The following is a 26,622-nucleotide window of genomic DNA, read 5'->3' as shown; positions in this document are numbered from 1 at the left end:
GAAGGAAGGAAGGAAGGAAGGAAGGAAGGAAGGAAGGAAGGAAGGAAGGAAGAGGGAAGAAGGGAAAAAGGGAGGGAGGGATGAAGGGATGGATGGAGGGAGGGAGGGAGGGAGGAAGGAGGGAAGGAAGGAAGGAAGGGAGGAGGGAGAAGGGGAAGAGGAAAGGGAATAGGAAGGGAAGGGAGAAAGAAAAGAAAAGGAAAAGGAAAAAGAGAAAGAAAGAAAAGTACAGGTCACCTCATCAATGAATATAGATTTAAAATATCCTAAGAAAAATATTAACACACTAAGTTCAATAACAAATAAAATAAGACATATCATGACCAAGTTGGGCTTATACAAAAAAAGGTTGATTTAACAGTAAAAAATCAATTAATTTCAGCACATTATTAGTTATGAATAAGTTAAAGGGAAAATCATATGGCCTCTCAGTAGATGCATAAAACTCACATTTATAAAATTGAAATGCATTCATGATTATTTTTTAAAAAGCCTCTTAGCAAAAGAAATAACCGAAGAGTACAGCAAGTATGAAGCATGATGGTGAAATATTGTATTCATTCCCTGTGGGATGAGATATAAAATAAGTATGCTTGCTGTCATCACTTTTGTAAAATTGCTGATATTTGACTTTTTTGGCTCCAAAAATGTCAATTTCATGTGATGCAACATAATAAAAAATGATAATGATTACAGATAGCTAAGGGCACTTTATCCTATCTGAAATCTTTAGTCAGGACACAGAAAGCTACACACCTAAATACTAAGATAAGATATTAATGAACAGAAAAAGATAGCAACACCAGGGAGTGTCATGGATGTGTGAAAGTGTCTGTTTATCTAACAAATGCTAACATTGCACATATCATGTACCAGGCTCTCTTTAAGTGCTTCACAAAGATCAATTCACTTCATCCTTAGGACAGGCCTAGGAGGCAGGTACTTTTGTGATCCTCATTTGACAGATAAGGAAACAGAAGCAGAACGGTTCAGTACTTTGCCTGAGGTCACATGGCAGGCACTTAAGCGGTAGGATGAGGATTTGAACCTAAGCAGTCTGACTCTCATCTAAAACATACACTATGGTAACTCTCAACCACAATGCTATACTCTGCTGCCAGAACCATTAGAAAAGTAATCTATCCAACAAATGTATTTAAGAAATCGCTGACTGATGTGTGTGCAGGGATACTGTGCCAGATATCTTTTGCTGCATGACACATCTCCCAAAATTTACCAGTGTAAAATGACAACTACGTATTATGCTCACAAACTTTGTGGGTCAAGGAATTAAGACAGGTACAGGGAAGGCTTATCTCTGCTCCATAATGACTGGGTGGGAAGAACAAATGGCTGAAGGCTGGCCCTGTGGGCCTAGCACCCCATGTAGACCCTCAGAATAGCCAGGGGTTCTCACACTATGCAGCTGGAATCAGAGAGGAAAATCCAGAGGGCAAACATTCCAAAAGTATGAGGATGTAGTTGTGAGGCTTTTTTGGATCTGGCCTTCAAAGTTGTGTATTGTCACTTTCTCCACATTCCATGCTTATGAGCATGTCATCGGGTCCAGCGCTGATTCAGGGGATGGGAATTATGCTCTACCTCTGGTCAGGTAGGAGCAAAGGAAACACTGAAGAGGAACAGGTGCATGGGAGACAGTGACAATACCACTTTAGAAAAACAACTGGGCGCAGACTCAGAGATTGTTGACCGAGCAATCAGTCCTAGGATAGATATTTTCAGCTGTAAGTATCTGTAAGAAGAGCTGACAGTGGCTTAAACACTCGGGGGGTTATTATCTCATGAGATAAAAGGGCCAGAGGCAGGGCAAGTCCAAAGTTACTTCAGTTGCTTAGTGATGTCATCAATGACCCCAGTGCTTTCTACCTTTCTACTGTGCCACCCTCAGCACATCCAAAGTGTCTCAGTCCTTGGTTTTAGCTTGGCTGCACTAAGTTCTAGCATAGGAAGAAGACACAATAAGGTCAAGCAAAGAAAAGGATGGGTATTTCTTTCCATGAGTCTCTTTTAACTAGACAGAACAACCTGCTCCCCAAATGTCACAGCCCACTTAACTTTAAGTCTCATTAGTCAGGGACCTGACCTTGCCCACTCCTACGACATACTGAAAAGGAAGCTGCAAAAGAAAGAATCTAGCATTTTGGCTTATAGAGTAAGAAGGGCTTCTGCTTATTAAAAAGAGGGGAAGGAGAATGATTGTTGAGTGACCGGTATCTGCCACAAGTATATTTTGCAATACTTAGCTGATTGCTAATTATGTTCCAGGCAGAGTGCTAAGAGGCAAGGCACAGCGATTAGTAAGATTAGTAACACAAACAATGTCCTGGCCCTGCTAAGGCTTACAGTCTGATACTGAACAGAGACATGGAACTATGTAATTAAACACAAATAAGTTAACTGCTATGAAAAGAGGTATGCAATCAATGCAAAATTTGCTATAAATAAAAAATATTTCTTTATGGACACATATTGAAATGAAAAAAAAAAGATTAATAATTACTAAAAGAAGTACAAGCTATTTACTAAGCTTGAAAAGTAATCATTGAAAACTATGAATTTTTCTATTATATAGGAGAGTAAAGCACAACCCTGGCATATAGAAGCATCCTCACCATTAGAAAAGTTACTTTTGCCCTGGCTGGTTGGCTCAATGGTAGAGCATCCACTCAGCATGTGGAAGTTCCAGGTTTGATTTCCAGTCAGGGCACATAGGAGAAGTGACCTTCTGCTTCTGCTTCTGCCTCTCCTCTCCTCTCCTCTCCTCTCCTCTCCTCTCCTCTCCTTTCCCTTCCCCTTCTCTCTTTCTCTCTCTCTTCTCCTCCTGTAGCCATGGCTCAATTGATTTGAGCACATTGGCCCCAGCACTAAGGATGGCTTCATGGAGCCTCTCCCTCAGGCATTAAAACTTGCTCGGTTGTGAGCATGGCCCCACATGGGCAGATCATTGGACCCAGACAGGGGTTGCTGGGTGGATCCTAGTCAGGGTGCGTGTGGGAGTCTGTCTTTCTATCTATCCTCCTCTCACTTAAGTAAGAAAGAGAGAGAGAGAGAGAGAGAGAGAGAGAGAGAAAAGTTATTCTACTGAGAGTCAGAGGCTGTTCACTGGGATTTACTAGGGACTGTTCTTCCTCTATCCAACTGCATGCTCACTAAGCAAACTGTATTATTTCATCACCTGCCCAGGTGCTTTGGATACTAGATTGAAATTCCCCAGTCTCTGGAAAGTTATATTAGCCACCATAAACTATATTTTGTTAAATTTAATGTGAGCATGGACAATCTTAGTCCTAATCCCTCTTCAGAGATCTGAAAATTAAGAAAACAGATATTCAAAGGTAAAGACTATGGATGACAAAAGGGATTCTATGGAAAGTAACCTTACAGAGTGATTTGATGATAAATTCCTAACCTGGAAGTCATGGTGAGCAGTCACACAACAGGCATATGACTTTTTAGTCAGAGGCAGATTTAGTGGTGGGCACACCAGGTGTGCGCCCTGGGCCCCAACTTTGAAAGGCCCTGTAAAACCCCAACTTTACACTTTTTTCGAATGAAACCAAGTTTGGTTTCATATGTACAATTTTAACATTAAATAAAAAAATAATATTTTTTATTTATTTAAAAATATGGTTAACATGTATTTTTATTTTTCCTTTCTCTTTTTTTTAAGGGGCCCAATATTTTCTTCTGCGCCAGGGACCTCAATTGACCTTAATCCGCCTCTGTTTTTAGTGAAAGGTTTATCTTTGCCTTAAGCAAGCTTTGTTCATTGTTTCTGTGCATCAGGTTAACACACCTTTGAAATAAGCTGTAACCACCCTTAAAGGAGCACGGAATCTAGATAACTACCCTGTAACCCAACCCCCACCTTGCTATCGCTCACATTCATGTAATATTCCTTACATCCTCCCCTTAATTTTAAACACATAAAAGAAGCTGCAAAACTGTTGTTCTGCAGAGCATTTGAGATCTTGCTCCCTGACATATATCATCACTTTTTCTCAAATAAACTCATAAAAATCATCTATAGGTCTGAGCATGTTTATGTTAACATAACACAGGCTGGGAAGCCCTAGTGATCCCCATCCTGTGCACTCCCAAGGTAAAAGCCGGCCTTGCCCAGGCAGCACTGGAAACCCACCTTGTACATTCCTCTGATAGCAGCTATGGCATCTGCCAGCTGCTGATTGTAGCATTTTCTCATGTTGTCCTCATTCTGCGAACCAAAAATAAGTACAGTGAGCACCAGAATGTATGTCCGAAAACAATTCTCATACCTATTAGGGAGAAATTCAGTGTAAAACCATTCAAATCATCATAACCTCTTAAAAACTCCATTTAAGAGTAATTTCTCCTATGCTACAGCCATTATAACACATTCTGTTTTTACTTACACTTAACCAAAAGCAATAGAGAGTCCAAATGGATAAAATAAATACAATTTGAAGATTTTATTTCATTTTACATATCAAAGTCTTTTTAGTGTCTTCTTAGAACTGATTTTTTTAATTTTTTTTTATGATTAAGATATGTTTATTTTTTATTTTTATTTTTTTGTATTTTTCCGAAGCTGGAAACGGAGAGGCAGTCAGACAGACTCCCGCATGCGCCCGACCGGGATCCACCCAGCATGCCCACCAGGGGGCGATGCTCTGCCCATCTTGGGGTGTCGCTCTGTTGCAATCAGAGCCATTCTAGTGCCTGAGGCAGAGTCCACAGAGCCATCCTCAGCGCCCGGGGCCAACTTTGCTCCAGTGGAGCCTTGGCTGCGAGAGGGGAAGAGAGACAGAGAGGAAGGAGAGGGGTAGGGGTGGAGAAGCAGATGGGCGCTTCTTCTGTGTGCCCTGGCCGGAAATCGAACCCGGGACTTCTGCACGCCAGGCCGACGCTCTACCACTGAGCCAACCGGCCAGGGTCTAGAACTGATTTTTAAAAGTGGTAAAATCTATTTGCAATTCATACCCTCTTCTAGTCCTACTAATTTTTGAATGGGATATGCTCATAAACTACTTATTTTCTGATTAACCCAATCATTTAAGCACATCTGTTTAGTATGACAATGAAGGATAGGGTACGTATTTAGGAAAAGACACCAATGCTGATTCTAGCATAGAGTGTAAACAGTGGGGTCCATATTCAGACAGAACTGGGTTTCAGTATTATGCCATTCACTGCCTGTCTACCCTTACACTACTTTCTTAACCTTGGCAGCTCAGTTTCCGTGTTTGTAATTTGTAGATCAGGGATAACAGCACTTACATTTTAGGACTGGTAAGGGACTTACGTAGGAAATGCATTCAAAAGGCTTAACATGGTACATAGAATGGCATGGTCAACAACAGGTGGAGATGGGTTTTTTATTTTATAACAGAGAAATAAGAGTGATGTTTATTCATAATGACAGATAAATATGACCAATGATTTTAAGAAATTCCTTAAAGCAGTTAAGTTTTCATGTCTTTGGCACCAAAAGAGCCATTAAAGCACAAATAAGATCAGATAAAATTGTGGCTAAGAGCCAGATTTCAAGCACCTGGCCTAGAACCTAAACTTGGCAGTTTCAAACTGATGACTTTGATCAAGTTAATTAAGCTTTCTGTGCCTTGGTTCCCTCATTTATAAAAGGGGGATAATAATGGTACCTACTTAAAAAAATAATGGTACCTACTTCATAAGGTTTGTGTGAGGAGTAAATAAATTTGTAGACAGTACTTAGAAAAGTTCCTGACACATAGTAAAACTATATATATTATATGGCTATATGTAGCCCTATGTAGGTATTATATGAAACACAATATATGCAAATTAAATTGCCCTTAAAGTTGCTAAGTTCAAAACTGTAGTAAATACATATCTAAGCACAAGATCAATCTACACACAAAATGAAGGAAATGAGAGAATTTCTACCTGTTGATAATGTCTTTCAATTGTTAGAATCCTGTCATGTAGAACAGTAAAGAGATTCAAAGACTCTTCTTTAAGACGGTCCTCAAACTTGAATTGAATCAATTCTTTCAAGAACCCAAAATCTAGCTGAAAGGATTTAATAATCTAAAAAACAAACAAACAAACAAACAAACGTTATTGTAGATCAGGGGTCCCCAAACTACGGCCCACGGGCCACATGCGGCCCCCTGAGGCCATTTATCCAGCCCCCACCGCACTTCTGGAAGGGGCACCTCTTTCATAGGTGGTCAGTGGAGGAGCATAGTTCCCATTGAAATACTGGTCAGTTTGTTGATTTAAATTTACTTGTTTGTTATTTTAAATATTGTATTTCTTCCTGTTTTGTTTTTTTACTTTAAAATAAGATATGTGCAGTGTGCATAGGGATTTGTTCATAGTTTTTTTTTTATAGTCCGGCCCTCCAACGGTCTGAGGGACGGTGAACTGGCCCCCTGTGTAAAAAGTTTGGGGACCCCTGTTGTAGATAGTAAGGGTTCTTTGTGTTAAAATTGCAACACCATGCCTGGATCTGGGAATTTGGTACCTGGTCAGGGGATCGTCCAGCCTTTTAAGATTACCTGTCAAATATTGTGTATATTGGTAACTGCAATCAATCTGCTAAAGGAATCTAAGCTAATGAAATGTGGGAGAGGAGCTTCCTAACAATTTACTCTCAGATGAAATAAAATGTGTATGTTAACTATGACCCTTATACCTCAAAAGTTATGGGTTTTTTATTAAGTATAGTTTAAAAGATGTGAATTTCAAATCAGAAAAGGTGGGCAAAATTGGCATTTGTTATGAATCTACTAGCCAACCACTTAAATATATAATCAGCATGTTGACTAATTACCATTTGTGATCATCAAAACACAATGTATTTTTGTTTCCCACCATCCATTTAAAATGTATTCTTAAGTAATCTGACCATGCCCTGAATGAAAACTTCAAGCAATTCCATGACTTTTCCTTCATTCTTGGGTACAGAAAGTCTACTGTCTCAAAGCAACATCTGGAATATGACTGCTGTGAGTTAATATGACCACTTCCAACTACATTCATAGGTAAGACTTCTCTCTGTACTCCAATCTAAGGGCAGTAGTTGGCAGCTGCCTGTCTTTAAGGGAAAGAGTGTGAGTCACTTTTGAGCTCTTACCTCTCCTCCCACACTCCAGTCACTGTGTCTCCAACATGGACTAGGCAGAAGGAATGAAGGAGCATGCTTGTTTCTTCCTGTTGGGGGGCTTCCCCCAGAACTGGTATGTCAAGAGAACTAACTCTTCTTCCCTTGGGAACAGACATAGCTTCTCTAGAGGTTCCCATTATCAGGACCCTCTCTCTTGACAGGAACCTTTCTCCTGTGGATGTGTAGTGAACTAAGCAGATGCTTCTCTACTCTGGCAATGATTGCTACTCCTTAGCTCCTATGAATCAGTTCTCCTTTTCCCTCTCCCTGATATTGGGGGCCCTCTGTCCTTTTAGATCACTCTACTGGATAGGGCCCAGAATGACCCCACATTGGCGTGTGCCCTCTTCTTTTGCTCTCTTACTCACTCACTCATAGTGATATGTGTGAGGATATGTGTCCTCACCTCACATATCCCTCACCTCAACCACTCGAGTGTAGACTGATCCTACCTTAGCTACTGTCTTTTTGTCACAGCCCACTTTAGCTTCCTTATACATGGTCCAATCACCAGACCTCTGTGTCTTTCAAGTTTCAGAGATGCTGCCTTACTAGCTGTCAGTTGAGGAAGATCACTTCCGTTTCCTCTTCCCCACAATGAGCATGGCAGTAGTGCTTTCTAATGAAACTGCTTCAGCAATTTTTTCTCTTCACTTCCTGGCCCCCCCACTTCTTTATCACCCTTGACCTGATTCAAGTGGTCTGATATGCAACATGCCCTTTGCAAATTCCACTCACTTTAGAAGTTGGTACCTGGTATATCAGCATCCTAGGAAGAATCTCATTTTAGTATCCTCATACTCTGTGCAAGGTTTTATTTTGCTGGTTAGGATATCAAGACTTTGAGAGGTCAAGTGACTAAACTAGTCTTACATTATGTGGTCAGAAAGTGGAAGGCTCAGATTTGAATAGACGTTGATTCATATTCCTTTCTCTTTATATCATGCTATCAACATATAAAAGATTCTTTGTTGAGAAATCATTAAAAAATATATCCTAGAGTAAGTGAAGTTTTAAAAAACTCCTTAAATTGCATGAACAAGCAGAGGTGACTTTGCCTTTAGAAGAACCAGCCCCATGTGGCCTGGTTGTCTGAAGAAGGCAGGCCTGGGGGTCCTGGTGTGATCAAGCAAACTCCTGCTGGACCACAGACTTCAACAGATACTATAAACTCTACAGACTCTGACCAAAGCACAACCAACAACTGAGAGAGAATAAAAAGGAAGGGAGGGAGAGGACGAGGGAGAGGTAAGAAGGGAGAGGAGGAGGAGGAAGTGGTAGTGCATGTGAACGGTGTCTTTAAGCTGCCACGTAACATTTCCATCTACATTCTACTCATAGAACTTAATAACTGGACATCCTTAGTTGCAAGGGAATACAGTTATACAACTATCCTGAAGGCATTTAAAAAGACAAAAAATTGGCAGTTATGGAGGAAAAGAGACAGCCTCAGAAGTTACCAGTGGGAGTGTAAATCGGTTCAATCCCTATGCTGGGCAATTTGGCAGTATCCTTCCAAATGATTACTGCATACATCTATTGACTCAGAAATTCCATTTTTCAGGATTTACATCATAAATTTATTGGCATATGAGTATGCATAGAACTATCAGAGTAAATGATTTGAAACCACTAAAATGTCCATCAACAGAGGGATAGCTAAACAAATGATACACAATTTTTGATATGATGTACTTATGAACTGGATGAGGAAATCCTATTACCAATACGAAATGATTTTCAGGTACTATTGTCAAGTAAAAAAACAGAAGCAAAATATTTAAGAGTATTTATAGTAGTAACATACTACCCTGTGTGACAGTTTTAGTGACTAGGGATTTTAATAATAACTCTTGATATCTAATATGTATGAAATGTTCTGTTTCTTGACAATCAAACAATGCCCAAAGGAACTATTTGACAAAGCCATATGTTGTATTTGTTACATTATTCTCTATATTCTACAATTTAAAAAAACGTATTGTACATAGAAAATGTTCACAGATATCAAAAGAATTCCAAAGAGAGTTACAAAACACCTCACTAAACAACACATATAAGCACAACATAAATATGACATACATAAAAGTAGTGGTTCGTATTGATGATTTTTAAAAGCACAGCTGTCATTCAATTCAGTTTGCAAAAGATGCTAGTGTTTTAAAATATTTTAATATTTGCAATTTTGTCAAGGAAAAAGACATAAAGGCAATTAATACTTTAAAAATTAACTCAGAAGACTCAAATTAATCTAGACTTACCTGCACTAGCTTTTGTGTAGATGAGCTTAACTCTTTCAATGGAAAAATTTCACTGAGCTCAGTTTGAGTAGCATGGTCTGTGCTGAAAAAACCAACTTTCAAGTCATCTGATATGGTAAGTCTGAAAAAAAGAGAGATTAAATGTGCTTTATGTAATAGATATTTCCTTGAAGATATTTGTTAGTGAGTATATTTCTGTGTAAATTATATTGTATTTTAAAGGTTCTGAGGGCACGCTCTCCCTCCCAGGAGCACACCCAGGCCTCCTCCGACAGGCATGCCTCCTGAACTCGGAGGGACCACATAAGACTCCCAACCAGGGGAGCACAGGGCAGCAGCCGCTCGTCTGGGGCTAACCCCCAGAACTTGTCTCCAAGGCCTCATTTTCTTCTGACTTTCCAGTGAACTGACAGTACCCTCAGCACGGCTCGTTTCTTTCCTATAACAGTTCTAAAAAGCCAAAGCAGCCCCGCCTAGGCTCTCCTGCTGTTTCTTCTATCCTAACCTTCCTGTTTCACTGTCCCCAGCAGTAATAAACGTACTCTCAAAATAAAAAATAGTAAGTAAATGAAGATTGAGGAAACCTCTGCTCTGGGTTTTCACCAGCACTCTACTAATTTATCCAATTTATGAGCCTCTTTTTAATATCTTATCTACTGGTTTATATGTGTTACTGCTTAAAACCATTATGAATTATGCACAGGCATATCAAGCAAAAGTTCTTTAATATAGTGGTTCTCAAAGTGTGGTCTGAGGACTCCTGGGGTTCCCAAACACTCAGGCAATCCACAAGGTCAAAATCATTTTCATAATAAAATTAATATTTCTCCTAAGTGGCCAGTGAGGTCTTCCAGAGGCTACAGGTTATATGACTGCACTGCAGACTGAATAAGATTCAGCTAGTTTTTCATTAAGCCAGGCATTGAAAAGACTCGCAAAAATGTTAAAAAAGATGCTAGTTTCTTAAAAGTTTATTTTTAAAATAGTTTGTTTTTCTTTAAAATGTTACTTATATTAACACAGAATTGATCATTATATTAAATGAATTTCTTCTTTTATAGGTCTAATATGATAACTATGAGTATACAGAACATAAACTAAAGCTCTTTGAGGTTCTTAATAATTTTTAAGACCGTTAAAAGGTCCTAAAACCAAAATCTGTGGGAACTACTTCTTTGCGAAGATCATGTAAATGTATGGTATTTGATTTTCAAACGCAATTTTTTAAAAATTGATTTTAGAGAGAGAATGGGAGAGAAAGAGAGAGAGAGAGAGAGAGAGAAAGAAAGGAAGAAAGAAAGAAAGAAAAAAAGAAAGTTCTATTTGTTATTCCACTTATTTATGCATTCATTGGTTGATTCTTGTATGTGCCCTCACTGGGGATCTAACCACAACCTTGGCAATCAGGATGATGCTCTAACCAACTGAGCCACCTATCCAGGGCCAACTTCAATCCTTGAAAAATCTGAGCAGGCCAGGACCATGTATTTGTAAACTCTTCCCACAACCTTTAATGACAGGTCTTTCACACAGTAACAAGAAAGCCAATATTCTGGATGTAGCCTTCCTTTCTGAGGTTGATCAAACTTACCACAATTAGTTTCTAAAATATCAGCTAAAAAAAGAAAGCCATGAAGGCCCAAGTTGAATTGCCAGACTTTTCAGTGCCAGCTCTGAAGACAGAGTGTTTGTGCTACTGTCCTTTACAAGGGTTCGAGGGGAGAGGATCCCTCTGTGACTCTGGACATTGCCACATGTGGAAATGATGCCAAGAACTGCCACAGTCATTTGGTGACCACAGGGGAGTCCAGGCAGAGGGGCAAACCCAGGACATAGATAATGAGCTTTTCAAAAGATGAAAATAATTTTGACTAATGACTTTGTTAGTTATTGACTCAACTAGCTCTGAAACCTGTCATACTTCTAATCTTCTTGTAATGTCTTTTATAAATGTACCTGCACCTGGTGAGAGTTTTTGTCACCCATAGCTGAAAGCACTCTAGCTGATATTTTAGCTATGTTATGTTACATAATCACTTAACCTTTTTGTGCCTTAGTTTCCTCTTACGAAAATAAAAGTGCCTATTTCATAGAGTTATGAGAAGGACTAGTGTGCTAACACTTAGGGGTACTCTGAATGGTATGTGTCACATAGTAAGCCCTTAAGCAATGTTAGCATTATTGATGCTGTGGTGGTATTGGTTATGACTATCACAACTATGTTTTAAAATATCATAATTTTTTCATCATGTTTGAAGAAAACTATTAAAGCATAAGCAGTGTTCAACTAAGATAGGTTACTTAAAATTTAAAACCTTTTTAATATTAAGAATAGATATTTGCAATTAATCCCACTAAATTTTCAATTAATCTTTCACATGCATTGTTAGGTAGGATAGACAGTTATCAGGGCAGCAAAAGGGGAAAGGGAACGAAAGTAAGTTTATCTCACCCACTGAAGGAGGGAGTCAGCAGTCTTAAGATCTGCCAGAACAAACCTGCCAGATGTTCAAACGGCCTTGAAACACTGTTAGTCCCAATATCAGGGAAAGGGAGCCTTGAAACCCTATGCCAGGGATCCCCAAACTTTTTACACTGGGGGCCAGTTCACTGTCCCTCAGACAGTTGGAGGGCCGGACTATAAAAAAACTATGAACAAATCCCTATGCACACTGCACATATCTTATTTTAAAGTAAAAAAACAAAACGGGAACAAATACAATATTTAAAATAAAGAACAAGTAAATTTAAATCAACAAACTGACCAGTATTTCAATGGGAACTATGCTCCTCTCACTGACCACCAATGACAGAGGTGCCCCTTCCAGAAGTGCAGCGGAGGCCGGATAAATGGCCTCAGGGGGCCGCATGCGGCCCGTGGGCCGTAGTTTGGGGACCCCTGCACTATACATTAGTTCCAATAATGGGGAAAGAAAGTGTTGAAGCTAAGCATATGTGACTCCTAAGACCCTCAAAGGCAGGGTGCCCAGACTAGCTGAGTTGCCTGCTTGTGCCTGTGCTAAGTATAGAGCTTTGCTTAATAAACTTGATTGCTTTGCTTGAATGCTGTACCCTGTCTCTCCCGTGAATTCTTTCTTGTGAACATGACAAGAACCAAGGAGGGAGAAGCCCCATGGACTTGGGTCTTCCCCAGTGACAACACCAAATACATTGATCACAGACCTCATCAGCAGTCTGTACTGTCTGGGTGGGGAGGGAGCATCAGTACTGTACACCTTCATTTCAATTAAAAATTTTATAGTGTTTTCCCACAGAAGACTGTATTTTAGATTTGGTTTAATTCATTGCAGGAGCCTATATTTTTCTCACAAACACAGTACTGTTAGGAGAGGAAATCTTGGGCCTGAGTGTCTCTGCACGTTCCGGGCATGCCAAGCATGGAAAGCCCTGACCAAGCTTTCTGCAAGCCATTCTCCAGAGCTGTGTTTGCAGTGAGCACCTGTGGAGGAGGAGGTGATGATTCCTCCTGCTAAAACAGAACGGCTATGGTGGCAAAGATGGAGTTCAACAACATGGTCTTCCCCTTACCAGGGCAGGCCCGGCTGAAGCAAGCACTCAACTCAGTGCCTGATCAGCATAGATCAGTCCTGAGTCCCCAGTCCAGTATTCACCGACAAGTGGATAGAGCCAGCCACCTGGTGGCAGGTTGATAACATTGACCCTCTGATACAGACATTCTGGGTGTGGATTTGCATTCCCTGACCATAATGCATCTGCCAGAACCGTCATTCATTGATTATCTGTTAAAACATTACAGAATTCTTCATCTACCATCATGACACTGTGCATAGCATCACTCCTAATCTAGGTACTCATTTTATAGCAAAAAAAGTGCAGCAATGGGCCCATGCCTGTGGAACTGGCATCACGTATCCCAGCCAGTAGCAGCTGGCCTAGTAGAAAGATAGAATAACTTATTGAAGGTTCAGTTATGGCAGTTGAGAGACCAATCCATGAGAGGAGGTAGCCCATTCTTACAGGATACAGGATACACTTTGAATCAGTAGTGATGCTCCCTCTCCCACACTATAGGTCCAGAAATCAAGGAGTAGAAGTAGAATTGGTGGCTACTCTTGCTAATACACCTAATCATTCACTCCTGAAATTGTTGCTTCCTGTCCCAACATCTTTATGATCTGCTGGTTTAGAGGTCTTAGTTTTCCAGGGAAGAATGCTTTTTACCTAAAACACTTAACCAAAGGCAGAGAAAGTGGCCACTCCCAGGAGCTAAAGTGACTGCTTCTGATTACCAAGTGGGTTGTTGGTAAATAGTGGAGTCAGGAAAACTATGTTTGGAACCCAGGAGAGTCTCTGGTTTGTCTCTTAGCATTCCATGTTGAAGGGTAGCAGAATTTGCTACCCTAGAATATGCCTCTTTGGTATAAGTATTATCTTGAGCTGGTTGTTTTTAAGAATCTGAGGCACAAGGAGAAGTTCTGCAAACTGAGTAGAAATTGCCCTTTTGTAGAGACATTTGCATTTGTGAGGGAATCTCTATTTGTAAGTGTGAGGTTGGTTGGCTGGCAATGGGGGAGTGTCACATGGAGAACGAGGTCCAGGACTTTGGCCGGAACCATCCACACCCGTGATCGCCAAAAGAAACGGCCACACCCATGCCCACCAAAAGAAACGACCACACCCATACCCGCCAAAAGAAATGGCCACATCCATACCCACCAAAAGAAATGGCCCAGGAACATTTTAAAAAAGAATAACTGTCTGTCAGCCAATGAAATTTCGCCACCCACCACCACTCTACCAACGCTATAAATTACTTCCCGGGGCGGGAGAAGCTGTACAACTTTCCTGGCCCCTGTCTTGCGGACCAGTGAACCTCGCCTGGGAGTGCTCTAAATAAAGCTTTTGCTTGTCCACACTTGGTGGCTAGGTTCTTTTTTCTTCCTTGGTGGAAAATACCTTACATTTGGTGCCGAAACCCAGGAGGAACTTGAGTCCACAAGGGCCGCTCCTCTCCCCTTCCCTTCCGAGGAAGACCAGGGCCCTTCAACCTCCCACCCACTGTAGCACATGGTGCAGTAAGTCCCCTGCCTCCAGCCTCCCCTCAGTTCTTTCTGACTCCGAGACTCCCTGTCCATAATCACAGCTGTGTCAGGGACCTCCTACCCTTTCTGAATGCATGTGTGCCCGTGGAGACGTCCCGGACACTCCCACTCTGCCTGACTGTCCGGTGGCCAGAGATTGAGTTGCAGGATGCCAATTCTCATCTCTGATCACTTCAAGGCTGAGGGTGGCCATGGGGGCACAGGAATCTAAACCTGACTCAAAAACACCCCTGGGTGCCTTATCCGGAATCTCTCAAACATAGATTCCCTTCCTAAAGAAGAAGAAACTGATCTTCTTCTCTGATGTGGCCTGGCCACAGTACCCACTGGATAATCAAGGCAGGTGGCCTCCTGAAGGGATTTTTGACTTTAACATCCTCACCAATTTATGGAACTATTACCAGAGAACTGGGAAATGGTCAGAGACCCCTTACATTCAGGGCTTCTAGTATTTGCGCTCCCGTCCTAATCTCTGTGCCGTCTGCTCTATGGCACAAGTCCTTTTAGCCAGAGAAACCTCAACTAAACCCTCTGCTCCTGATCTTTCCTCCTTTGCCGACCCCCTTGAGGAACTCTCTCCCCCTCCTGCATGACCCCCTCCGCCCTATCGGGGTCCTCCTCTTCCTTCGCTGGATCCCATTGCTCATTCACCTGCAGATACCAGTCCCTCTCTCTCCCCTGTCAGTGCTCACACCAGATTTCACTCTGAGCCACAAGAGGGAGACACCTTCTCTGCCCTCTCCACGAGGTGGCCGGAGTGGAAGGAGTTGTTCGGGTTCATGTTCCTTTTTCCCTCTCTGATCCGTCTGCAATCGAAAAGCATTTAGGCTCCTACTCTTCCACTCCTACTGCCTATACCAAGGAATTCCAATATCTCACTCAGGCATATGACCTCACTTGGCATGATCTCTGTGTTATCATGTCTTCTACCCTTACCCCCGACGAATGGGACCAAATCCAGACAGTGGCACGAACTCATGCCCATCAGGTTCGCCTCACAAACGACCAAATGCCAGTTGGAGTACAGGCGGTCCCCGACACGGACCCCAACTGGGATAACCAGATGGGACAAACAGGTAGTAGGCCATGAGACCAAATGATTGAATGTCTCATAGCTGGCATGCAGAATGCAGCACAAAAGGTAGCTAACTATGACAAATTAAGAGAAATCACTCAAGGGCCTGAGGAAAACCCGGCCCTCTTTTTGAACCGCCTCACTGACGCTATGGTCCTCTATATCCATCTAGACCAGGGGTCCCCAAACTATGGTCCGCGGGCCGCATGCAGCCCCCTGAGGCCATTTATCCGGCCCCCGCCGCACTTCTGGAAGAAGCACCTCTTTCATTGGTGGTCAGTGAGAGGAGCACATTGACCATCTCATTAGCCAAAAGCAAACCCATAGTTCCCATTGAAATACTGGTCAGTTTGTTGATTTAAATTTACTTGTTCTTTATTTTAAATATTGTATTTGTTCCCGTTTTGTTTTTTTACTTTAAAATAAGATATGTGCAGTGTGCATAGGGATTTGTTCATAGTTTTTTTTATAGTCCGGCCCTCCAACAGTCTGAGGGACAGTGAACTGGCCCCCTGTGTAAAAAGTTTGGGGACCCCTGGTCTAGACCCTGCCTCCAATGCCGGGGCCACTGTATTAGCTACTCACTTTATTTCCCAATCGGCCCCAGACATTTGAAAGAAACTTAAAAAGGCGGAAGAGGGCCCCCAAACCCCTACCCGAGAACTGATGAACATGGCATTTAAAGTTTTTAATGGTCAGGAGGAAAAGGCCGAGGCTGCTCACCAGGCCCACATGCAGCAGAAGGTAATACTTCAAACCCAGGCTCTTGTGGCAGCCCTGAGGCTGACAGAGCAACAGGGGCAAGGCACAGGAGGTGCCCAACACAAGTCTGGGTTGCAAAGAGGAATTCCACCAGGAGTTTGCTTTAAATGTGGCAAAGAGGGTCACTGGGCCCAGCAGTGCCCCTGCCTGAGGCTGCCCACTAAGCCCTGCCCTGACTGCAAGCAGCCCGGTCACTGGCGGAGCGATTGCCCCCTTCAGGTAACAGGCTCTTTCTCGGCGTCCCCATGCGGAGGACAAGCCACCCGAATGGGAGGCCAACCCAGCCAGGCGGGCCCATCACTCAAACTTCTCGGTCTCATGGATGACTGATGCCGCCCGGACTCGAAGACTCCCATCACCCTCGCCAAGCCCAGGGTAATGCTGCAGGTGGCAGACTGAGTAGAAGCCTTTCCTACCTCTCGAGAGACGGCAGATACTGTTGCCTCCATTCTTGCTGAACGTATCATCCGGCGATTTGGACTGCCTGCTATCATCCAGTCAGACAATGGCCTGGCCTTCACTGCCCAAATAGTCCAGCAGGTTGCCACCTCCCTCAACATTACCTGGAGACTCCACATACCCTTTCACCCTCAATCAGCAGGTAAGATGAAAAGGGCCCATGGCATCCTGAAGAATCAGCTAACCAAACTTTCCATAGAGACCAGACTCTCCTGGCTGAACCTCCTCCCCCTGGCACTACCAGAATCAGAGCAACCCCGCGAAAACCCACTGGACTCAGCCCCTTTGAGCTGGTTTATGGTAGACCATTCCTAATCAATCACAACTTACCTGTCAACCCCCCTCCTCTTGCCACATACCTCCCCTTTCTATCTTTACTCTGCCATCTTCTCAGGGAACACGCGGACCAGACCCTTCCTCCCATAAGGGGTCCAGATGAAGCACACCCAATGGTTCCCCTCCAGCCAGGAGACACGGTTCTTCTGAGGGAGCTCCAGCCCGGCTCCCTACAGCCCAGGTGGACGGGACCCCATATGGTAATACTGACTACTCCTACCGCAGCCAAGCTCCTAGGGCAAACACCTTGGTACTGATAGATATGTGTATTCCAAACTGCCTTCTTGATGTTCCGCTTATCTGTCAGACCTCACCCTTACTGGCCTATCGCCCCTGAGACAGAGGAATTCCAAGAAGCTGACAAGCCGCCCCAAGGAGGGGCTCCAGATATACCAGGACTTTTGATTCAACACCCACATGCTTAAAGCCCCCCAAGGAGGAGCATTCCGGACATATCAGGACTTTTGCCTCAGTATCCCCTCAGGCTCTCCCAAACACTATATAACTTGCCCCTAGTCTGTAACCTGCGCTCTTCTACCCCGGAGAAGTGCCCGGCAGGGTTCCTTTCTTCCTTTCAATAAAGTCTGTTACTCAGGTCTTTAGGACTCCCATGGATTTCAACAGGTACCATCTCTCTCGCCTCAAGCTTGCCCCCCATGCAAGACTGCTGGCAGTTGGAACCACTGGGCCCCACCCATCTTCGGCTCACCAAAAGGTTGGGCCCTGCAGATCCTCCTGTTACTCTTGTCCCTCCCACCGGGAACCTGCTCCCAGAGTGAATTAAAGCCGGGAGCAATGCTGTTACTATATCAATGAGACTGGCCTGATGGAAGAAAACATCAATGTTCTCAACTCTCTGCAAGAGAAACTGCGCAAGGATCTCTCTTCCTACAACCTGTTTAACTCCTGGTGGCAGTCAACCATCCTCACCTGGATTGCCCCTATCCTAGGTACTAGGATGCTAATTATCAGCATATTACTCATGTTTGCTCCTCTTTTTTTTAGAGTCTTATAGGGCAGCATCTGTGAGGTTTCTCAAGTCGTGGTTAACCAGATGCTCCTACACCCATATATGTAATTCCCCTCAGTGCCACCTCCTTCTGACATCCCTTCCCCATGACACCCCTAACCAGCAGGAAGTAGCCAGATGAATAGCGAATAGTGGTGCCCCTATCTAACACAAAAGGTTGGGATGTGAGGTCGGTTGGCAATGGGGGAAAGTCACATGGAGACCAGGTCAGGGTCTTGGGCCGGAACCACCCACACCCATGCCCGCCAAAAGAAATGGCCCAGGAGCATTTTGAAAAAGAACAACTGTCTGTCAGCCAATGAAATTTTGCCACCCACCACCACCCTACCAACCTATAAATTACCCCCCCCCCCAGGTGTGACTTCCCTGGCCACTGTCTTGTGGACCAGTGAACCTCGCCCGGGAGCACTCTAAATAAAGCTTTTGTTTGTCCACACTTGGTGGCTATGTCCTTCTTTCTTCCTAGGTAGAAAATACCTTATAGTAAGGAGGTCTCTCTCTCTCTCTCTCTCTCTTTCCTAGGAAGAGCCAGGTGATTGTTGGGCAAATGAGTTTGTAAAATTTATATTTTTTGAGTTTGCTCACTTTTGTTGTTAAAAAATATGCTGGGCAGCCACTTGTAAATTGGGATTGCATTCCTGCTTGGGAGGGGCCATTGTTTTGCTAATGTTTGCTGGAGGAGGGGTCTTTGTGGGCCCAGCCAGTTTTGCAGGGAGAGCTGAGAGAATGCAGAGTGCTGAAGAAGAAGCCAGTTTTGCAGAGAGAGAGAGACATGGTGTGCAGATGTGGAACCAGAGCAGAGGGGCTTTGGGAGCTCCACTGAGACTGGTGAGGCTTTTGATTCTAGGAGAAACTGCAGAAGATTCTTCTGGTCGCGGAACCTGAAAAGGCATCAGGGCTTTGGGAGCTCTGAATGAAAGGAAAGTGTTTTCCCTACCTGTTTGCTCATGGACCAGTGTGAAACTTTAATAAAGGAATGGCCCACCATTTTTTGGTCCCACTGTTTCTTTATTGTCGGTGGCCACTGGCCCTACAGTGATTCAGTCTTTAGAAACTCAACAAAGAAGGCTCAGGCTTAAATCTGTTTAACAATATATGTAGGCTTGGTGTCCGGAAGTTCCAGGTTCGATCCCAGGTCAGGGCACACATAAGAAGCAGCCATCTGCTTCTCTTCCCCTTCCTCTCTGTAAAGCCAGTAGCCAGGGCTACCATCACAGCAGCCTGGCCCATGCAGGTTCGCATTGGATTCAGACAGTCGGTAAAGAAACAACGGAGCCAAAAATTGATGAGCCGTCTTCTTTAATCCTAGCTTGCACCCGGCGGGCAAGTAAAAACACATACTGGGCTCCAAAACCCACTCACATTCAGTGCTCACAAAGCTACTGACTTATTCGAGTTTCCTAGAATCAAAGGTTTCTAGCTCACCAGACTTATTCACCTCTGTTCCCCATCTCCTTCCTTCTCCCTGCATAAACTCTGCACTAACTGGCTTCTTACTCAACGCTCTGCCATCTTGGCTGCTTCTCCTGGCCTCCTCCATGTGGCCTTTCTCTGCTCTCTGCTCTCTCCTCTCTGCTAATCTCAGGAACCAGGAGAGCAAGCTCCCGTTCTGCCCCCATTTTATAGTGTAGAAATCCAAACCTTTAATCCAATATACAAAATAGGGAAATTTCTAATACAAAGTCACTTATCTGAGGCATGATTGGATTGTACCACCCCACATCAAACAGGGTGGGAAAGGCTTAATCCCAAAACCAAGCCCCAGGCTACAAGGATTCTGCTGCCTGCCCACAGCCCGCCCCCAACACACATTAATATCACCTGGGCAACGGCCTCCACGTGGGCAGCACCATCTTTAACAAAGTGAGCATAATATATTTTATCTGCCCAACACTCTCCTCCTTCTCTCCCTCTTCTCCCAGAGCCAGTGGCTCAATTGGTTTGAGCATTGGCCCCGGGGTGGGGGGGGGCTGAGGATAGTGAGCACTGACGGTTGCCGGATGTATCCTTGTAGGGGCGCATGCAGGAATCTGTCTATCTCCCCTCCTCTCACTTAAAAAAAAAAGATATATGTATCAGCACACATTTTCCCCTCAGGTTATCCTCCCAATAATCTCTTAAGAGAAATATTAACTTGTTTTGAAGATGTGGAAACTGAGGTTCAAAGAGAATAAATAACTCATCTAACATCATAAGCCTGGAGTGACAGGTTCCTGTTCTCCATCCCTAGTGAGAACAGGCCTGAGGCTCTTAGGTCCCTTGTATCTGAACTTACTGTACGACTGATTCAGAAAGATATGGCTCATTCAGAATCTAAGTGAAACATGAAGTTCATTTTTAGTTTCTCATTAAATCCCAGTGTCTCTATTTATAGATGACAACCCTGCTGTCTAGAATGGAAATCCACATCACAACAAATTTAGCTGTTTCCTACACAGTTCTTATTTATAGTCTCAGCAGTTTGATTTCTGAGTAATAGCTATGTTGTTGTGCAGAAAATATAGACTCAGAAAGATAGCAATTATAATTTTTGAATAAACTAGATACAAATTAATGTGTTAATTTATTATAGAAAACAGATCAATGAATATTTACTAGTAGAACGCAATGATATGTCTCATTGAATCCCAGACCAGTCTATCGTTATAAATACTCATTAATGAATGAGTGAAAGCATTTGGCCTTAGTCTAATCACAGAACCAGCTCAAAATGGTCCTTTCTTATTTAACAAGACACAGAGTTGCTTTTCAAAGACAACACTCCAAAACCACAAGTCAGGCAGCCAAAGCTTATATAGAGGAGAGAACTTTGACCTCCAACTGCTGTCCTGGGAACCAAAGTCTCATCCCTGGGAACCAAACTCCTCTTCAAAACCAAAAGGACAGGAACAAATCAGAACTTAACACTGGAACCCTTTCAGAAGTGCAACGTTCGTTGTCCAGGAAGAACCAGTGCTGATGCCCCTTTAACATAAATGACGAAGTTCCAAGGTAAATTTGAGGCACTATTAAGTCTCCCAGCTTCTCAATTGGTGCCTTCTCCATCAATAAATGTTTCCGCTTGACCTGTGGTGGCACAGTGGATAAAGCATCGACCTGTGGTGAACAGTGGATAAAGCAGTTCGAAACCCTGGGCTTGCCTGGTCAAGGCACATATGGGAGTTGATGCTTCCTGCTCCTCCCCGCTTCTCTCTCTCTCTCTCTCTCTCTCTCTATTTCTCTCTCTCTCTCCTCTCTAAAATGAATAAATAAAATCTTTAAAAAAATGTTTCCTTCATGTTCTGATGTTTTGAGCTTTGGCCTTTTGAAGTGTCAAGCACACATTGGGTAACATTAGGTGTGCTAGACTTTCAGTGTAGTGTACAATATTAAATAAGGAAAATATTGCTTCTCTTTTTTTCTCTTCTAAGAACTCAACTTTGATGTGCCCCAGCGCTGAAAGAGACTTTTTTATATGCTCACTTCCTAGGTTATCTGAACAAGTCTCCCAGCTTGGTCAGATCCATCTTTATGCCAATTACTCCCAAGCTGATATAGCCAGAGCTCTGTTTGGAATTGCAGACTAGAAGGGTAGTAGAAGATGGCACCCTGAAATATGCCTTTGGCATAAGGATTATTTTGAGTTTATTATTTTGAGAAACTGCAGACATAGGTAAAGCTCTGAAAACAGGAGAGATTGCCCTTTTGTAACAGAAATTAATTCATAAAGGAACTCTTCATTTTAAGGGTCTCCTTCCCTCTACCAGAAAGAGAAGGATGACTAGATGACAGGGGAAGGATCTGATTCACGGAGAAGGCACTTGTAAAGCCAGCAGCCAGGGCCAGGGCCACCATCACAGCAGCAGCCTGGCCCATGCAGGTTCGTATTGGATTCGGACAGTCGGTAAAGAAACAACGGAGCCACAAACTGGTGGGCCATCGTCTTTAATCTAGCTTGCACCCGGCGGGCAAGTAAAAATACACACTGGGCTCCAAAACCCAATCACATTCAGTGCTCACAAAGCTACTGACTTATCCGAGTTTTCTAGAATCAAAGGTTTCTAGCTCACCAGCCTTATTCTCCTCAGTTCCCCATCTCCTTCCTTATCCCAGATACAAACTCTATACAAACTGGCATCTCACTCAGCACTCCACCATCTTGGCCGCTTCTCCTGGCCTCCTCCACGTGGCCTTTCTCTGCTCTCCTCTGCTCTCTCTTCTAATGATAATCTCAGGAACCAAGAGACAAACTCTCGTTCTGCCCCCATTTTATATTGTAGCTTCACAACCTCTAATCCAATATACAAAATAGGGAAGTCTCTAATACAAAGTCACTTCTCTGAGGCATGATTGGATTGTACCACCCCACATCAAAAAGGATGGGAAAGGCTTAATCCCAAAACCAAGCCCCAGGCAACAAAGATTCTCAACACACATTAATATCACCTGGGCGACGCCTCCTCATGGGCAGCACCATCTTTAACAAAGTGAGCATAATATATTTTATCTGCCCAACAGCACTGACTTAAATCTGCATGACAAGCCTTGCCCTGGTTTATTATGCTTTCCCTGGTAACCTCCCATAACATTTTATTTTATCTTTAGTTGGAGCTGGTATTTAAGATTGTGACTTCAACTATTTCAGGGACTTAGTTTTTCTAGGTATCTCCTATGTATACAGGAGGTATATATGTTATGAAACTTGTTTTTCTCCTGTTAATCTGTCTTCTACAATGGGGGTGTGGGAGGGAGTGGGTGTTTCAGCCAAGAACTGAGAAGGGCTGAGAAAAAGTTATTTTCCTCCCCTACAACCCCCCCTTTTTTTCCTGTTTCAGCCCTTATCTTCATTATATTATCAAAACAGCAACCACAGAAATCCTGTTAAGAGACTAGTCTGATCATGTCATTCCTCTGCTCCAACCCCCTCATGGCTTCCCATCAGTGATAGTGTGATTTAAAATAAATATATATTTTGGTCTTCATGCCTCACAGCTCCCAAATGCCTCACAGCTCCCAAACCAGAAGAGCAATGGGAGCATCTTTTGTTATAATATTTGCTCTTTTGTCCTCAGTTCCTAAAATAGCTTCAGCATGGAAAGGGTATCTTTAGTCATTCATAACAAAACTCCTTTCAACAACACCTGAGATTGTTAGCGAGGTGACTCTTGGAAAACCCTGAAGGGCGGGGCAGTTGTTAGAGGAACCAGTTATTATCAGAGGGTGGACCCTTTCAGTCCCACTCCCCACTCCCACCTCCAGAAAGGGGCTGGAGGTTGAACCAATCACGAAAAGCACGAACTTGACTAATCTTGCTTATATGATAAAGCCTCCCCATAAAATCTCTAATATATGGGGTTCAGAGAGCTTACAAATTGGTGAGCAGGAATGTGTCCATGTGCAGAGAGGGTGGTTCACCTCAAACTCCACAGGGACAGGAACTCCAGTGCTTAAGACCCTCTGGACCTCAACCTATGTCTCTTCATCTGGTTGTTCATATGTATCCTATAATATTCTTTGTAGTAAACAAATAACCTAGTAAGAAAGCTGATATCCTGAGCTAGCGAGCCATTCTAGCAAGATAATCAAACCTGTGGAAGGGGTCACAGGAACCTCCAATTTATAGCTGGTGGTCAGAAGCACAAGTGACAACCTGAATTTGCAATTGACATCGGAAGGGAAGAAGGGCAGTCCTGTGGAGCCCTGAACCTGTGGGATCTGATGCTGTCTCCAGGTAGACATTGTCAGAACTGAGTTAAACTATAGGACACCCAGTCAGTCTTCACTGAGAATTTGGAGAATTGCTTGGTGTAAAGCCAGCAGGCACGGCCAGGCCACCATCAGAGCAGCCCAGCCCATGCAGGTTCGCATTGGATTCGGACAGTCGGTAAAGAAACAACGGAGCCAAAAACTGATGGGCCATAGTCTTTAATCCTAGCTTGCACTCGGCAGGCAAGCAAAAACATACACTGGGCTCCAAAACCCAGTCACATTCAGTGCTCACAAAGCTACTGACTTATCCGAGTTTCCTAGAATCAAAGGTTTCCAGCCCACCAGACTTATTCACCTCTGTTCCCCATCTCCTTCCTTATTCCAGATACAAACTCTACACAAACTGGCATCTCACTCAGCACTCCGCCATCTTGGCTGCTTCTCCTGGCCTACTCCACATGGCCTCCTTCTGCTCTCTGCTCTGCTCTCTCCTCTAATGATAATCTCAGGAACCAAGAGAGCAAGCTCCCGTTTTGCCCCCATTTTATATTGTAGCTTCACAACCTCTAATCCAATATACAAAATAGGGAAGTCTCTAATACAAAGTCACTTCTCTGAGGCATGATTGGATTGTACCACCCCACATCAAAAAAGGGTGGGAAAGGCTTAATCCCAAAACCAAGCCCCAGGCTACCAGGATTCTCAACACACATTAATATCACCTGGGCGATGGCCTCACGTGGGCAGCACCTATTTTTAACAAAGTGAACATAATACATTTTATCTGCCCAACACTTGGTGATACTGAAAAAACAGATCATATCACCTCAAAGTCAAAGCTGAAGTTCCTTATAATGATCTAGGTCTCAAACCATCTGGCACTATCCTCTTAACCTCTGACCTCATCTCCACTGCTGTCCCCTCACTCTGCTGCAGCCACATCATCCTCCTTGATGGTCCCAGAACACCCAGGCCCACTCCTTCCTGCTTCCTGTTCTCTGCCTGGAAAACTCTGTCCTGGTATATCCACATGGCTCCCTCTCAAGCTAGCAATCTGCACACAATGTCATCTTGGCCAAGCCTTCCTTGACAGTGTTCTCTAAAATTACACTTCACACGATTCCCTCTGCTCCCTCCTGTTCTGTTGCTTCTTCAGCACTTACCACCACCTAACTTACATAGTTTGCTTGTCTGTCATTGGTTGCCTGACTGGAATGTAAACTTCACAAACGCAGAGCTTTTGTCCATCAGTAGACTGCTGTCTCCACAGTACCTAACTGCCTTAACCCCAGCACTGCAGTCAGTTCTGGGTCCTCTCCCACTCACACACTCACCAGGCACCAACACAGCCCCCTAGCACTGTGGGCAGAGAGAAATGAACATGGGCATCAGTCGTTCCTTTGTTCAGGCAGCACAACACTCACTGAGCACCTGGCATTGTCAGTGTTCACTGAGCCCAGCAGCTGCCTTTTGTTGGAGAACTGCCTGCCACAGAACGCCACGGAATCCAGGGCAGGAAGTCATTCTTATCAGCAAACAACCAGAACAGGTTAGATACTGTGCTGAGGGTGCTCACCCCACGCCACTGCCTAGATGAGCCTTTTGCAATCACCAGGAAACCAGGCCCTGTGTGAGTACTCTGATCACTTCAACAAATATGCACCCACTTAATACAGTTGAGATGGGGAGATGCAGCTTGGCAGCACAGGCTCACCGGATCAGCCTCTGACCTCTGGGCCAGTGCAGCTGTGGTCTCTCTCTCTTTCTGACTCTTTTTTTCTAGGGGCCAGCCTCTAAGCTAGGCCATCTGGCACCATGTGGCCCTTGTCTTAGAGCAGGGGTCCCCAAACTTTTTACACAGGGAGCCAGTTCACTGACCCTCAGACCGTTGGAGGGCTGCCACATACAGTGCTCCTCTCACTGACCACCAATGAAAGAGGTGCCCCTTCCGGAAGTGCGGTGGGGGGGGGGAAGGGGCGGATAAATGGCCTCAGGGGGCCGCATGCGGGCTGCAGTTTGGGGATGCCTGTCTTAGAGAATTGTAAGTGTTAGCAGAGGCTAATCTGTTGCTGGCCACCTACCGATTTTGAAGGGTTTAAAAAGGATTACTTTTTTCCAGAAACATCAGCATTATTCAAATAAACAAAACTGGAAAAGAGGAGGCAAAGAAGGAATGTGAAAGATAAAAACTAAGAAATAAAAAAAGATCAAAGAATAAATATTTGGTACTATATATGGCACTCTTCTAAACACGTTAACCAGTATAAGTTATTACATGTTCACCGTGAATTATGGAGTAGGCACTCTTTATCATGATCATGGCTGTTTTCCAATGGGGGCCTAAGGCACGGAGAAGTCCTCTGCCCAACTCATGGGCTCTGAAAGAGGGCCGTCAGGATTGAACTCAGGCTTCCTGGCTTGAGTCCGCGCTCTTAGTGTACAGTAACAGATTTAAGAAATCCAAACAGCAGCCCAGTGGCTGGGAACGCGGGGCGGCAGTGCCGGTGCCGCAGTGCCGTCGGGCGGTTCCACCCCACACACCCTGGTCACCTGGGGTTGATCCGGAATTGCTCAGTAGCGGACTGGAGGTCCTCGAGGATCTTCAGGCACTCTTCGCTGTCTGGCTCCTCGGCCTCGTTGTCCCAGCTCTCCATGGATTCCCGGACTTAGCTGCAGGGCCAGGAGACTCCAGGCCGGATTTGGTCTGGAGGGAGTGTTAGTCGAGAACCCCTGTCCGTTACCATGGAGACTCCTAGGGAACGGGCGGGGCCAGG

The 26,622-nt window shown here is 43.9% G+C and overlaps 1 protein-coding gene across 1 annotated transcript in view; it reads right to left on the bottom strand.

Annotated features, from left to right (window-relative positions):
• The window catches only part of C5H10orf67 (chromosome 5 C10orf67 homolog), a 130,021-nt gene extending 115,915 nt beyond the window's left edge, over nucleotides 1-14,106 (bottom strand). The window contains exons 1-4 of the mRNA XM_066233060.1: nucleotides 14,081-14,106; nucleotides 9,415-9,535; nucleotides 5,929-6,072; nucleotides 4,163-4,237 (exon numbers count right to left, since the gene is read on the bottom strand). Of these exons, the coding sequence (XP_066089157.1) occupies nucleotides 4,163-4,237; nucleotides 5,929-6,072; nucleotides 9,415-9,535; nucleotides 14,081-14,106 (366 nt within the window). The remainder of the gene's footprint in view (nucleotides 1-4,162; nucleotides 4,238-5,928; nucleotides 6,073-9,414; nucleotides 9,536-14,080) is intronic.
• Nucleotides 14,107-26,622: the final 12,516 nt, after the last annotated feature.

Source organism: Saccopteryx bilineata, chromosome 5, assembly GCF_036850765.1.
Source record: "Saccopteryx bilineata isolate mSacBil1 chromosome 5, mSacBil1_pri_phased_curated, whole genome shotgun sequence".
In the NCBI taxonomy this organism is placed as follows: domain Eukaryota; kingdom Metazoa; phylum Chordata; class Mammalia; order Chiroptera; family Emballonuridae; genus Saccopteryx; species Saccopteryx bilineata.
This window is presented reverse-complemented; position numbering and strand designations above follow the sequence as displayed.